Source organism: Buteo buteo, chromosome 29 (genome assembly GCF_964188355.1).
Source record: "Buteo buteo chromosome 29, bButBut1.hap1.1, whole genome shotgun sequence".
In the NCBI taxonomy this organism is placed as follows: Eukaryota; Metazoa; Chordata; class Aves; order Accipitriformes; family Accipitridae; genus Buteo; species Buteo buteo.
In genome coordinates, this window is record NC_134199.1 from 4129161 (window position 1) to 4145453 (window position 16293).

Sequence of the window (16293 nt, forward strand, 5' to 3'; positions counted from 1 at the left end):
TATCAGTCTTGAGTAGAGCGTGCAAACCCAGTATATAGTATTTCTTTCACTAGGCGATTTTGCATTGATGATATGTGACAGAAAGAAGGAAAAAATGAAAAGTAAAACTACTTTGAAAATCTAATCTCAGTCAGCAATGCTGTAACATGTTAAGTCCTAATTTAAAGAGGTAGAATATTGTCTCTGTTGGATAGAGCCAAGGTATTTCATGCAGGGAGACTATTTCAGTTCACTAATGGTTGTCCACATGAATGTCACTCTTGGCTGTCAGGTTAGAGAAAGTTTAAACAACCACTTTTTCTGGGTTTAGGTTAGTTTTTGAATAATTGTGCTAAAATTGTGGCATGTCATTGTTTTATCTAACAAGTCAGAGTAAAGTTTTAAAAATATTATAATCAATACAGTTGCTTTCCATCAAGGGTTGCTATGGTATTGATTCTGTTGCTTGACAGTTCAGCCTTCCATTTGGTTACTAATTGCAGTTTGTTCTAGCACACTTCACAAATATCCTGTCCTTAAAAAAAAAGAATAAATGAACAAAAATTTATGAATGTTTTTCTGCCTAACCAATTAATTACATCAATAAAGTTTTTCTGGGTCGTGGAGTAGCATCTATATATGAAACTGTCTACAGATCTTACCACTGACATCAGACAAACTTCCCAAGCATGTTTTCCTAGCTTGCATCTTCATACCTTTCCTATATTGCTTTTGAGCTTATGATTTTTTTGCTCTACAAATCAGTAACTTGTTTACAGTGATGGATGTTTATAATCATTTATGTGTAAGTAGTAAGCTAATAATTTTAAACCAAAACCCCACTTTTCTTTGTATTCCAGATGGAAATGCTTTCGGTTTTCCTGAAGCTATAATGTATTTTCTTGAATGTCTGGTTACAATGCAGATGTCATGAGGTTTCAAACTAAAAGAAAGCCTGTACAATTCCCTGTCAAATAACTAGAAATATTAGTCCTGACTGTCATAAAGACACGCTCAATATCAAGCCTCAGGTTGCTTTTAGACCCTCTTTGAACTTAAGTTTGCCTGCTCTTTGTAATATGTTTCTGTCAACATGGATTTCCTAACAAGTGTAATCTGTAGCAGAAGAGCAGCTTGAAGCTTTCATTGCAAACTGAACATACATTGCCATAGTTCATTTGTACCTAAGATAGCTTCAGGTTTTCATTTTGCTCATACAATTTGCTTACCTATACTTATCTCAAAACTCTAATACCAACAAACTAGGAAAAAAAAGTATTTAAGATATGCATGTTTTTTCCTTTTGCATTCATAAAAACACAAGGCTCTGCAGCATTATCTATGCTCTTTGTGGCATATGCTGAGAGAGGCAGGGCAGTTCTTTCCACAATAAGTTTCAAAATAGATTAATTTTTGCATAAAATCCTGTTATGGGTTGTCCACTTAAAAAAAATCTGTGCAAACTGGAAGCTTAGTCCATTAGACGACAACTCCTTTCTACTGTTTTTTGAAGTACAGATGTGTACAAGACAGCACTATTATCTATCCAATTGCTTATAAAGAAATTGCTATTACATTAGCTTTGCAGTCTTATGAAGGCATTTGGAAAATCTGGATTGCAGCTAGTCTTCAAATAGCAAACCAAAAGATATGGTAATCTAACTGTGTGAGACTGGAAAAATATATGCCCTTGCCCTCTCCATTGCTTACCTCCTGTTTGTAACACATAAAAATTCCTTAGCCTACAGAATTTTTCTGCAAGGATTCTGATAAGAAGGACAGGAATTGTAGGATGATTTTTCTTTACAAGTCCTCATCAGAGGAGTGAAGACGTGACATAGGAATGTGAATATTTTTAGCTACATCATGGCTCTGAGTTCATGAGAAGATTTTTCTTTCTCCTAGGGGAGGAAGAGGCAGCCACATTGGTTTATTTTAAAATACATGTTTGAGCTTTTCTGACAAATCTGTTTGAATTGTACCAGACGTTGAAAAGAAGCTTGCAAGTCAGTATAGAAGACAAAAGGATGGAAGAAGACTCTCTTAGTGATGATTATGACTCTGTTGAAGAGGATGTGTTTTCAGAACCATCTCCCACTGAGGAAACAATTACAAGCCTTGGAGCCCTTCAGTTGCATAGTGGTAGATCACTGCAGAAAGAAGCTTCTGAACATCAGGATGCTGGGAGGTGCTCTGGCCTTTATTCTGGTGCCCTTACTGTGTTGGAGTTCAACCAGGATCAAAGTAGTAAGTCTCTGTGTATTATACACTACTACACTACTATAATAATAATAATAATTCTTTGAAAGCATTACTTTTAAAGGAGTCGTTGCTGGTTAATCATTAATGGTTACTCCATACTCTCAGGATTTTTCATGCTCTTCAGCAAACCTGTTGTTTTAATCTCCTGATTTGGGAGACTTGCATCCTCTTACTACTACACTAAGAAATCTTTTGCAAAGACAAAGATATAGCCCTGGTTAACGCACTTGCATCACCAGGCCTAGACACTTGAACTAAGATTGTTTCAGACTGTCTGTGAGATTTCTCAAGAGATTATTATTATTTTAATATATTTTTGAACTGTTTTTGCAGTAATCCAGGCAGCTAAATCTTCCCAGTCTCAACTTCCTCCATTTCACATCCTGGGGGCTGGATACTTGTCATAGCATGTGCTATTCATCCCTGATGAAAGTTATATTAATTCAAGAAAGCAAATCTATCTGGCTTTGAGCCCCTTCTTTTTGTCAGGTCGTCTTCTTTGGAGACCTCAGTGTCCAAACCCAAAACCAGTCACTAGGTCTCAAAGATGTTTAGCTTGTTAAAGGTAGAGAGTTCAGGCAGAAGCCAGACTTTGACCTATGTTCAGTATTTCTCAAAATTCCCTCCCCACTCATTTCAGATACATTCACTGGTTTTGGGGTTTTGTTTGTTTGTTTGTTTGGGTTTTTTGTTTTTGTTTCTTTTTTTTTGTTTCCTTATCCATAGTTAATTGCTTAACTTAAAAGGAACAATCTTTGAGTAAATTGAGTAAAGGAGTATTCCTCTCATTATCATAGAGGTGAGTGGAGTGTGAATGTGGAGAGATGGCAGAAGAAAAGATGGGAACAAAGGGTGGAGCAGCAGTGAGAACAAGATGCTTGGGAGAGTACCTGATTTTTTTTTCCAAAGAGAAATTTCAAAGCTGTGATGCAAACAATGGAGGCATTAATAATTCTCACATAAAAAAGTGAAGAAGTACTCTTATGAACTATGCTAGGCAACCCTCTCCCTCTTTGAAACTTGTAAATAAGACAACATTTTAGTCTGTATTTTAAGAATTTATTTTGGTATAACTGTGTTAATAAGTGTAGTGCAGATAAATATCTAGTACTGATGAGATATATTGGTACCTTATAATGATATACTTAATTTTGTTTCACTAAGTCAGTGTGAGCCATGCATATGTGCTTCTACATCAATAGAACAGTATCAATGAAAGGGAGGAAGGATGGAGGTTATCATTTTAACTATGCCAGCATAATTAAAGTGGCAAAATTTTAGCAGTTAAGATCCAATAAGTTTTCCCTGGCTGGCTGCTCCTAAATATCTCTGAAGTTGATTATTTCTGTTCCCTTATTATCTTGCAGAAGTGAAGCCACTACGAGTTCTCTCGGCAAAAAGAAAAGATAATGCTGAAATGTACATTCCTATCAGACCAATTGTGGTAAAAAATAAAATCACTCGGCCACTCTCTGCTGAGTTCTTGCACCAGGAAAGACATGAAAGAATTTGTTCTAGTAAGAAATAAGAATATACAATGTCAATAAGGAGAGTTTTCATGCTTTTCCCCACTCTGGCTCAGATGTAATTTCAGCACACATCTGTCATTATGTGATTTTTTTTTTTTTTTTTTTCTTAGCTGTTGTCCTCTTTTTTTTTTGGTGGGGTTTTCTTCAGGTTTTTTGTTGTTGTTTTCATCACCTCGAGTGTTTTGACTAAGTAAAATTGTGAGAAGTTCCAGAGCCTGTATACGTTAGTCTTCTGTTACATCTTTACTACCTTCCTTCTCTTTTTACTTCCACAGCATAAGACTTTCCTCTCCCTTCCAGTCCTTGGGCTTGCTCTGTTTCCCCCTTTCCTCATGGAGATCTGTTCCCTATGGTATTAACAGAAGTGTGTCTTCTCAAAATCAGCAATTGGCACTTTGGTGGAAGATTTTAACACAATGCATTTATAGGAATAAAAGCATAGTTTTCCACAGCACAGCAAAACTAGTTCTGTTGCTGCTTGGGACTGTACTTGATTTACACAATGAATGCTGCAGATCAGTCTCCAGTGCTGGGTAGATAGGCCAGTATCTAGTACCACACTGAAAGATGTTTTTCCTGGACTGGAGAACACCATTTTGAAGGCACTGCTGCTTATTCTAGAAATCTGCTGCTAAGGTGTGGTCTTTACCTGGGCTAAAAAAAAAACACAACAAAACAACCCCCAAGTCTAGGGGCTGAAATCATGTTATTTCAGCACAGTCCTTAATTGAATGAGTCTGATGAACTTGAGTTTTGAAAGGTCTGAGATAAAGTTTTCAGCTTTACCATACTCTGTGGTTAAGACATCCTTTTCAAAAAAGCAAAATCCAGATATGTCCCAAGAAAGCAGTAAAGCTAAAAGTTTTGAAAAGTCAAAATATTAGTTTCTTAATTGGCAGAACACCAAATTGAGGGAAAGAAGCTAATTCTTTTTGGCTTCAGAATAAATCCTCTTTGTAGCTTCTGAGACCCTCACCCACCATCTGTCTGAGCAGATGCTTGCTTTGACCGCTTTCCAAAGATGTGCGTAGCATTTTCTCAGGTTATAATAGTGCTTGTTAGAACTGTTTCTGTCCAACTATCACTTTAAATCCTTAAATTAATTTCACTTCAGGGTGATGGTATAGTACAGAAAAATAAAAAGGATTTTATTCTGTCCCTGTATTTGCAGAGATGACTAATGCTTGTTGAAAGTTTTTATGAGTGTAGATGGCATAGGGCTTAAAGAGTGTGAATGCACACAAATCTCAGTTCAGTTTTAACTTCCTGTCTTTTCAAGGTAGACTTCATGTTCCTAGCATCCACTGCCATTTTACTCTCCTGCTTAGTAAACCTTACTGCAGCATTATGAGCACTCTTGCATATCAGCCTGTTCTTCGATATTTTCACTTGATCTAAATGTCTGTACAACTTCAGTCTCTTTTCTTCCCTTGACTTTTTAAGTCCTTGAATATAACCACTGTGCTTCTCTTTTGAATATAACCACTGTGCTTCTCTTTTAGTCCAATCTCAGATCCTCTATTGTTAAATTTTACTGCCTTTCTTTTAAGCCTGTTTATAGGCTATGACGTTCCTATTTCTCCATGATGTTTGGGAAGACTGGGATGCATATGGGCATTTTGATGACTAACTACTTAAATGATAAGGCCATTTATTTTATGTTGCAAATAGCAATTCCTGACTCCCTTTCTTTTGCTAGAAGACTCTGGGGATTCCTCCAAAATAGCTGAGCACCCCAGTTACACTGAAAAATTCCGGTGTGTTGAAATTATATATACTTAATTTTCAATGAACTGTTACAAGGCATTTCCATTAAATACTGGAACAAAGCAAGTACAAAAAATCTTAAAGCATAAAAACTATGTTTCTCATTTGTCAGTTTTCCTCCTCTTATGATACTGTTTCAGCTGTTGTCTAAAGTAGATGTGACCCGGAATCTTAATATAAAAACAAACTGGAGCAATTCAGCCTTGCTTGGGATGGTAACAGACTGCTAGCAAAGCGCTGTGTCAGTAACTGTATCAGGTGTTTCAAACATATGCTGTTGTAATGTTCCATACTTGTATGTCCAGACAAATGAATATTCCTTCCTTCTTTTGGTGGCAGGACCATTAAGTCGACCAGAAAGACCACTTTCAGCAACTCGAAAGAATGTGTGTGAGAGAGATCCTGATCTCTCAGTTTCAGCTGTGATTAAAGCAATGCAAATTGAAAATGAAGTCTTGCAGAGAGACCTGCAAAGGCAGACAGTTTCCACAAGCCCTCAAAAGGTATGGCAAAATACAGAAGAGGGCTGTTTGATCAACTAGCAAAATCCCCATGAATTACAATGTCTTATACTTTAAGATTGTGTATGAATGAATAGTGATGCCTTGTAAGTGTAACTGAATTTGTATTATTCTTCCATAAGGTGGTTTTTGTTAATCTCTTTCCTCAGGATAGCATTCCACAGCTCTCTCCTGATTTCAGGGATCACTGAGCAACTGATAGACCAGTCACATGATACAGTCAAATGCACAGCTGCAGGCCCAGTTGAGCCATTTTCATTCTGGAAGCTTCTTAAGCAATATAATGTGTGATTTCCATACTAATAAATCCTACCTTTCTACTGGACTTATTAATATGGGCACTGTTCCCTGTTTTAATACATTCTCTCCTTTTGGAGCAGAGCTGTCACGTACACTGCTAGCTCTTAGTGAGGAGCTAGTATGGGTTTTCTGCACCAACATGTGTTCATCTCTTATCTCCAGCAACCATGTTTAAAAACAATTAAAAACTCATAAACAAAGAAATCAACAAAAATCCATTCCCTTCTGATTCAGATCAGACCATTGTTCCTCATTAAGTTAAAGAATAAGGAGGTTTGTGTTGACAATCCTAGCTAAACTTTGAGCATAGCCAATAATTGGGTTCTCCTAATAGAAAGAAAGTATATAAAGAAATTTGAGCATAAACTGAATTTATGAAACTATCTGTTTTGGACAGTGTTCATGGATTCAAAGTCTGCTTCCAGTTTGGTGTTTAGGAGGCTTATTTTTCTTGAAGGAGAAGAGATATGCCTAGACATTCTTGGAGTTACTCATTTGAGTTCTGAGAGCTTCCAAGACAGTTGACTAACCTAAGCTGATGCTGCCTGAAGTTGTGAGTTGGTGCTATGATGAATATATATCCACTGTCATCACTGAGCCAACATTAGGTTTATGGGGAGTTTTGGTTAGGAGCAAAGGTGAAAATGTTCCTTTACTATAGGTAAGTACTTTGCATATGATTTCACCATCTGGGTCAACTTTTCAATCTTATTCCTCTTGGTTTTGAGATATTTATAGCTTAGTGGTTGAGAGAACAAATTCCTTTGAAAATTCTTACATAATGTGTCTTCCTGCTAACTTTAGGACTGATTTTAATATTGTGCTTAAATGAAAAATAATGAAATAATACTTAAAATAGATGTAATTTTACCCTGACACTTGAGATGGAGTTTCAAAACCCCACTGTGAGTTCTCAGTCTTAAAGCTGACCTAATGATCTTCCAGCAGTAATTTAATTTTGCTTACACAATTAAGGGATTCTGGAACTTGGCCTTTGATATTTAAATGTATAACAATGCAGAATTTTTAATTGTAAAAAAGTAATTAACTTCTAAGCATTTCAAAGTTCTCTTACTCTTCAAAAATAATAGAAATGGAAGTGACCTAAGAACAGAAGGACTGCCATTCCTCATCTGACTGGTTGTTCACTGTGCTGAGTATTCTGTCTTGTGACAGAAGCTACCCAAATTTTTAGGAAAAATAACAAAGGGAGCAGGGTATACTTACAAAGTGGGGTACAGGCAGAGAAGGAGCCCATAGCATTGTAGGAACTGCAGGACTTTTCCTCGGTTTTCTCTTAGATAGTCACTACTGATAGTTCTATATTTAAAAAAATAAATCAAGATTTTATTCTAATAAAACTGAGCTTTTGGGGGTTTAAAGTCTTTATGATCCTTTTTTGGAGAAGGAGAAAGTCTAGGCAGAGCTCTGCCAAAGCTTTGGCCAACTCTGAGTCCTACCAAATGTATACAATGAGATTTCAGACATATATATATATTTTTAATAGTCATCAGAGAATGCTTTTACATTACTTTTTTTCCACATAGAATATCAAGTTTCAAGTTCAGCTTTTTCATTGCAAATCCAGACCAATTCTGTTAGATGTGCTTTAACTCAGTATAGAGTTACAGGTTAGCTGAGGTGAGCTGAGACCAGAGCTGGGCCCAAACTCTTACTTATTGCAGAGATACAGACTGATACTCCTTGGTACATGGAGAGCAATGTGAATGAAACGTGTTCATCTTTTTCTTACTTAGAAGAAATTTTCTGTTTCATCTGTTGCTTCTGCAATGGCTGAACCTCCAGAAAAAAGCCAGACAAGGACTGCAGTCACAAAAGGTGTTGAGAGAATTTGTCCTTCTGGAAGCAGGTATATCTATTTCCTTTAAGGCTAGCTTCCTTTTTTGAAGAGATATTTTTCAGTATACCACCAGGTGTAGTGTAGTACCACTACACCTGATAATCTTTAGATATCTGAGACATCATGCAAGTAGTAGCAAATCAAGGAGAAGGTTGCAGCCTTGGCCTAGTCTCTGTGGATCAGGGAACTGCCAACATCTCCCTCTGTTAGTCTTTATATTACCTATGTATTACTTTTGCAAACTGCCTCACACCCAGCTGAGAACTGGAGCCCAGTCTTTTAACCAAAGGTGGGATGCTGCAACAGTTGTCATTCGGTGTAGGGGTACATGGGATTCTTCCGTGGGGTGTGTGGGTTCATCCTCTCATCTCTTCCCCTTTGTACCAACTAAACTTTTTTTTAAAAATACAAGAATTATGAGGAAGTAACACATAAAAGAATATGTATGTTTCAGACAACAGAAGAAACTTCTGAAAGTCCTTCCAGAGCCTGAGAGCCCTTCTGCCTGTGATAATGAGATAACCCTGTCTGATGACAAACCTGAAGTAGATTCCATGTTGAGAGAGAAGGTTTGTGTACATATGCACCAGAACTGATGCTTCCCAGTATTACTGAAACAAAAGTATATCGAATGATCTGTATTCCACCAATTCTGCCCCACATCAACTAATAAAACTATGGCAGGGTAAGAGAAGAGAATTTATCACCGTTCCTTTGTTCGTCAGAATGACAAAGGAATCAGACAAAGAACAGAGACCTGTTTTCTCTTTAGACTTTGTAAGAGGGTGATATGTTCTCTTCTCTTACCCTGCCATAGGTTTGTTAGTTGATATGGGGCAGAATTGGTGGAACCCAGAATGATTGAATGTCATCCAGATAGCCTTGAGTTTGCAAGCTTTTTGCTTCTGACTCGTCAGTACTGCAGTCTTAACAGTCTTTATTGTGTTCCGTATTGTATTGTTTTGTCACTTATGTTTATACCATATTTCATTTTGATCCAGGTGACAACCAGTATGGAAGTACATGATGCCATTTATGTGACTATGGAACTTCTTTCTAACTGGGGAGATCCAGTAAATGTGGGCCTGAGTGAGGTGGAATTCTTTGATTTGTACAACGAAAAGATAATTGTGTCTCCTCATGATGTGGACATTCGAAATGCTGACAACCCAGGGGATTTGTGCTGCTTGGTCAATAAGAACTTAAATGTAAGACAGCTTAGTCCTGAATGTGAAAATTTCTCATTATAATATTTCTTTAATATTCTGTTACTAGGTTTTTTGTTTAAAAACATGATTGCATTTGGAACCTGACTAGCATAACAACTATCTGATAATTTAAAAGAATACAGATATTGCTTATTACTAACAAATCCAGCTTTTCTGTCCAAGATGTTGGTATTCAGTTATAATTTTGCTTTAGAGCAGAATTTGATTAATTTGCCTGACTTACTTAACCGAGCAACTGTAAGGAGGCAGCTTTAACTCTGCCTACTTGTGTGTCAACTCTGTGGTATTGTCTTGGATGAAAGAACACATTCAGTTTTTAAAGTATTGTAGTGTAATCATAGTATCTGTAGAATGACATCACAAAACTCTAAGGACAGGGAATTTCAAATTTTTACATATGTCTGCCGATAAATGATAAAGTAATTCTTGTGATCTGAAGGTATAGGAGCTTCACTGCTAACTTTTTCCAGATGTTTAATATTAATTTAAGTAAACTTAAGAAGGAAACACACTTATTTTCTCCTGTCCCCTTGTTATTCTTTTATCTAGGGAAGAATCATGGAAGAATAAGAATGCATAGGTAGGTAGTCTCGAACAAGAGATTAAGAAGAATGTGTGGCATGGTAATAAAAGTATTTCATGGCTCTTCTGTGAGATAGTAAGATGAGGAGACATAAGGTGCTTGCATACTAAAGAATATGGACAAAAGACAATAACTGGTACGAAATTCAGATGCTGCTGAAGAGCTTAGCAAATGTCCATAGCCCTTCATATAGCTATAATTTCATTTGTGCTGTACATTCACTGTGTGTCCTTTGTCTCCATGGGCCTTTAGAGCTAGGATTCTAGTAAAAATTAGTATGATTTTAGTGGATGAGGCTACCAAATGACTTAGTCTATTAAAAAATATAGATTGTAACTCATTTTGTGCTAGAGATACTTTTCAGTTAGCAGGGTGAATGAGAATAGAAAGTGGGCAAATATACAATATTTTGAAATTTAGTTGCAAATCAGTATGGAGTATTATTTCCAGACAAATATTTTTACTTGAAACATCTTTCTTACATTCTCTTGAAAATTGTAGTTTGGGTGTCATAAATACCCATTCTCCTTTATAGGCTGTGCTCTCTGGCAGATGACACTCAGTAGTAGTAGTAGTAGTAGTGACTCTCAGACTTTCTAGATAATTATAATTTCTAGATTATTATAAATTATGTAGTAATATATTCATTAAGCCATTATAAACCTGTTATTCTCAGCATTTCTCATATATTTATATATCCCATTATTCTTAAGTAATGAGGTTTTATATTTCATTGATTAATGTATTCCTTTGATTTGTGACACTGTAATCTCCTATCTTGAAGCTGGAAAGGTATTGCATCAGAGAAAAGGCAATCTGGACAGGGAATATGGTCTTAGAATGTGGATATGTGGTAACTGAACTGCAGACTCCTTCAGAAGTCAAAGCAGCATTTCCAGTTTGTGTACATTTCAGATCATACAGAAAGCTTTTGGGTGCATAAGAAAAAGCAACAAATTAATGAATCTCCAAGCAACTAATATTTTCAACAGAATAAAAATGTAACATGAAAACTTACTTTGTGGAAAACTCACTTTACCACCGATCATACAGATCATACAGAAAGCTTTTGAGTGCATTAGAAAAAACCAACAAATTAATGAATCTCCAAGCAACTAATATTTTCAATAGAATGAAAACGTAACATGACAACTTACTTTGTGGAAAATTCACTTTACCATGGTTAAATCACTTCCATCATTTAGGTGTACATTTGTCTTTGAGAATAGACATAGTCTTATTGAAGATCAGGGATTTTATTTATTTATTAGTTTATTTATTACCCTTGCAGACTTTTAAGAACACTTAAGTTGCCTCCTCCCTTATACTTCATGATATGCTGTAAAAGAGAAAAATGCCTAGCAGAACATCAGGTGCTCTCAACTAAGGAAGTAGTGCCTGATGGGATATAATGCTTAATAAGACATAGATTAGGCATTTCATTGAAATTGTTTTCTGTAAACTTTTTTGATTCTTTTATGCATATATAGATCTTTTAAACCTCAGAATAACAAGGACAGGTAACTGTAATTCTAGAAATATCTAACAAATGTATTTCTTCACAACGGTGAACCCTCAGACCCACATCATTCCTCATCACAGTGCTTCAGCCTTCCTTTACCCTCCATCAGGTATACCTTCATTGCCCACATAAAGCCAGTGTCTCAGGCCAGTCTCCCACAAAATTTAAGACCAAAGGTTCCCACTCTCACTTTTTTTTCCTTGATCCAGTTCAAATGTAATTCCTACTCCTGACATATCGGTTCACCCTGATGGTTCAAAGAACTTTTGGGCTAGATTTTTAGTGCTAGTTGCAAAGACAGTAACTCCAGACTCGAGTACATCATGTGAAGGCAAAGACATCACCGTCACTCCTAGTGATAAAACATGAGAGTCCTCCACTGTCTCATGAGTTTTGGCATGGATTCATCAAAATGCGTTCCAACTTCTGGTGTCAGATCTTTGACATGCTGATGGAGACTGTAACACCTGTGAGTTTGTGTATCCTGTTCTAAGCGGTTACTTCTACTGATAAACAAAATGATCTTTACAGCTGCCTCTCACTCAAGACCCAATACTTGGCCTGGCTCTGATATGCCTTCTGTTGTTTGGAAGATCACGTGCAACTTTACAGAGAAACTAGTGAGAAGCAGGAACAAGTCTCTCCAGAGTCCATTTTGCTGCTGAATCTGGTGCCCTCCTGTGAAGACACCTCTGGCAGTATCTCAGTATGCACCAGAAGCTATCGATTTCTAGGGCATCAGGTCCTGACCTGAGAGGACTGGAGATGGATTGCTCATCAGATGATGTCTGCTGTTGGGAAATGATTTTTTTTTAATCATTCTTGTTCATAGTATAACTTCAGTAATGTGATCTAGCTTTGAAGTTGATCCTGGAATTGGGTTCACACTGGTTAGAGGGCTATCCTTCATTTCTTTGATGTTAAGAGGCTTCTTTCCTCTTTTTATATAGAAAGTATTAAACCTGTCTGGTGCTCTTACGACTGTTTATGCCCCAAACTGACATTCAAAGCAACGACAGTCTCCCAAAGCTTTTTGAGAGGCCTCTGGGGCAGAGGCATTGTGAACCATCAGAGCTTGGAATACGAAGATGAGCACTCTGAGAAGTGGACCTGTTCATGATATCATTGAGCTGACTGGCAGAGCTCTGTCCTTACCATCATTAGGCACACATCTGAAGTACTCAATAGGAAAGTTTTGTAGTTACTACCTTCAGGAAAAACTGAAAGACTCACTTCAAAGTGCAAGGATATGGAAAAATACTGACTTTGTGTACCTACTGTGTGACTATATGTACTGTGTATCCTTGAAAATAGAAAGGGAGCTAATTTATCTGCTAATCTCAGATCACTGAATTGTTGGCTGCCTGTATATTTACTTTGTGTCCTCGTTCATCTCTGGGTTTTTAGGTAACATTCAACATCAAGTATATTAATATTCAACATTTTGATTCTGAAACTTTTTACTCCTTGCTTCTTTCTGAGCTGCCACACATCCTCTTCCTCCATTTCTGAACATGTAGAGGTAGCAGTTCTGAACAATGTCCAGAATTAGGCATTCTTTGGTACTTTAAAATGTCTTGATTGTCAGTTGTCTGTAAAATTAATGTTGGGAGTTTCTGTGATATCTTAGAAAATTTCAAGGGTAGAGTCCTATATATAGCTCTGAGGAATAGATCTGTAAGTGAAATTAGTTGTCTGCAAAATCTGATTAAAATAGAGGTAGTGAAATAAAATTCTATAAGATTCCCCTCTTTAGAGGGCAAAACAGAAGTGTAAGCACTTTAAGAAATCATAAAATGATTATGCAGTGTCCGTTGTGCTCAGTGATCCCCTCTAGTGCCTGCAAAGCTGATTAATTTGATTAAAATAAACTGGGCTTGCTCTGACCCTGCAGTTACAAAGCATGGCAGACTGCCTGTCGTTTGTGAGCATGCAGATGTCTTACTGGGACAGCAAGCAGCTGACCTTTATCTAATTGTTAGGTTGTTGTGAGGTGGCTTACAGGCAGGAGAGTCGGATTTGCTGTTTGGAAATGAGGTTAAGGTTTTGCTCCTAACGTAGCAGTTTTTATTAAACAGTTACTTTTCTAATTGATGTATATTCTTCTGTGGGTTGGTGAGTAAATTAAAATATCCTGCTTTAGGAGAAAGAGTATTAGTGACAGTCTGCTTGTATGTGTTTTTTAGATCACGAAGGAAAGCTTCCTTTGGATGTGCCCTTTCTATCCACCTGTCCAACTTTACTTTGTTATCCGCAATCCCACCCGGTCACATGACTTTGGTATATCCAAGATCAAGATTTGGAATTACAACACAACAACTCCCAGTGTAAGTAGTCTTTTCTCAACTCCTCTGTTTGTATGCTCTACCTTGCCTAGGGAAACTCAGTTTGATCTTCTTTCCGAAAGTATGAAATAAAAGTAGATAGCATTTTCTCTAATAAAATAGGGAGCTAGGAAGGGTCCATGTCTACTGTGAAATTTGCTTTTGTCTTAATTGTAAGTGGTAGCAATGTAAGTGTTAATGCATTTTCTTTCAAAGCTATTAAAGGTCTCTAAAGACCTAATAAAAGGCTTGCATATTCTGTCACTTAATCCTTTAGTGTGGTGAGAAATAAAGATACAAAGGTAAGTGCATCTTAATATTCAGGACTTTCAGTTGTTTTATCACAATATAAATAAATATGTTTTAAAATATGTGTTTTCTCATGTATATAAGTATAAACAGGTTGACTATTGCTCGATCTCAGTTTTGTCACTTTAGTTAAAAAGTATACTAACTGTGTGTTCATAATAAAACAAGCAATCTAGTATTACAAGAGAGACATCTCATGGCAGATGGTCTCTTGTTTGTGTGTTTGAATGTCACCGTGAAAATTATTCTTGTTTGTACACTGCATTGTTAAGAAAAAAATCCCACGTACTGGATCAAAGAGGATTTGCTGTCCTGGATTATAAATAAGAGGCTTTATCCCTGTGGTTTTGCTCTCATCCATGTTCTTATATAAGCACACGTGGTAATTTATACGTATGGAAGTGGCCATGGAAGGGACAGCTTAAACAAATTTACTATAACATGATTTATATTTATTTTCTGGCATTTTAATAGCTTTTTCTATTAAAATGTGGGCTACAGAATGTTCCATCATCATTAGAGAGTGTGAAAGGGACTGCTGTTTTTTGGAGGTAATAGTATGATTTGTTACCAAACCTATTGAATATAATGCAGGAAATACACATAAATGTATTTCCGTGTTTCAAGGCACTGTTTTATAATAAACTGCTATGAGGCAAGCTGTAAAATCCATTAGGAGTATAATCCCATGGATTTTGGTGGAAGTGTAGAAGTGTACACTGACTAAAGAAATGTCTTATTATCCTTAAGATGAAAGAATAATACAAAGCAGTTCTGCCTAATTCTGTAATTTGTCATGTGGAAGTTTTGTCTGAGAAGTATAAAACCCAAAAATATAATTAGCTAACAATTTTCTTCCTGCTAATGTAAATCCAGAGCCAGACTCCTGTGGGGGTTTTTGGTAATCATTCTAACCTCCTTCTTTCCCCTGAAAACCATGTGAGAGGTGCCCAAGTACTTCTTAAAAAAAAAATAGGCAAAAAATGAATTCAGGCCAGTACTATTGTATATTTGAGTTTTAGAACTTGAGTCTGGAAGTAGAAAAAATATGTCTGAAGGAAGCTGTAAAAGTCAGATTACATCATTGTCATAGTTTCCTTGATTCACTGAATTACAAGGAAAGTCCCAGAGAATGCTTCCTCTTGCCTTTATTTACTTCAGATGAGGTCTGCGAAAAAGGAGGTCATATTTAGTCTGCAAGAAGAGATCAAGTGTAAGGGCAGCCAGTTCTTTTCAAGTTTGAAATATCCAGACATTTCATAAATACTTACTACAGCCTTGAAATTGCATCGTTACTTGATGCTGTTAAAACTCTTTTCATAAGATCCAATATAATGTCTGTTGTATGTCTTCACAAATCTGTGAATGGAATTAATACTTAAATGCATGAATGTCTTAGTTGCTCTCCAATTGGACCATTTTCTTCTTCAAGCGATTGCCTATATGCATGTTTCTCCTGTGTGTATATTCATGTCCATTCTCTTGAGTTGGAGATTTTTTTCAGTGCTGGACTACTACTAGGGTGCATTGCCTGTAAGGATCCAGCAGCTTTGTTCCAGCAGAGTTAGGTTTACAGAAGAACTTTTATCTTCTAGTTCTTTACTTCTTTTCTATTGTTCTTTCTTTTTCACACTTCTGTGAGAAGTCAGGCAGAGGCAACTTCAAGTCCTCTGTCCAGGTATAATTTGCAGAAAAGTGCCTCTGGTTTTAAGCTTTGTCCTTCGTGCACAAATATCACTGAAATGGCCAGAAATGCCATCCTTGTTGCTTCATTGGAAGGCACTATCCCAGGAGGCACTCTGTGAGGGCTGAAAGTGCAAGCTGGAAGGAACATTAAGAGAAACTGTAGAACTATTTTCACAAAATCTTTCATTTTTTTTCCTCTGACGTTGATCATACCTATTTGCTTGTCCTGAGACATTGTGTCATTCTAATTACTCTTCTGGGAGGAAAAAAACCTGCCTTGGATGGAGTATTGTTTGTTTACAGGGTGACTTCTTGATGGAATTACTCAGGAGGAAGGGATTTCTCCAACCTCCTCATGCTCAAGGAGAGTTAAGCAGTGGTGCTAGGGAAGCTAACCATTCTGTCAATCTTTCCCACCACA

General features: G+C 36.8%; 1 protein-coding gene across 5 annotated transcripts in view; it reads left to right on the forward strand.

The window, feature by feature from the left end:
- Positions 1–16293, forward strand: part of KATNIP (katanin interacting protein) — a 65037-nt gene that overhangs the window by 11008 nt on the left and 37736 nt on the right. For 4 of the 5 annotated variants that reach the window (XM_075059333.1, XM_075059334.1, XM_075059329.1 and 1 more), the window contains exons 6-12: positions 1965–2226; positions 3609–3758; positions 5877–6040; positions 8116–8228; positions 8674–8788; positions 9221–9427; positions 13740–13880. In XM_075059333.1, coding sequence (XP_074915434.1) covers positions 1965–2226; positions 3609–3758; positions 5877–6040; positions 8116–8228; positions 8674–8788; positions 9221–9427; positions 13740–13880 — 1152 coding nt within the window. The remainder of the gene's footprint in view (positions 1–1964; positions 2227–3608; positions 3759–5876; positions 6041–8115; positions 8229–8673; positions 8789–9220; positions 9428–13739; positions 13881–16293) is intronic. The other variant, XM_075059332.1, reaches the window with a different exon arrangement.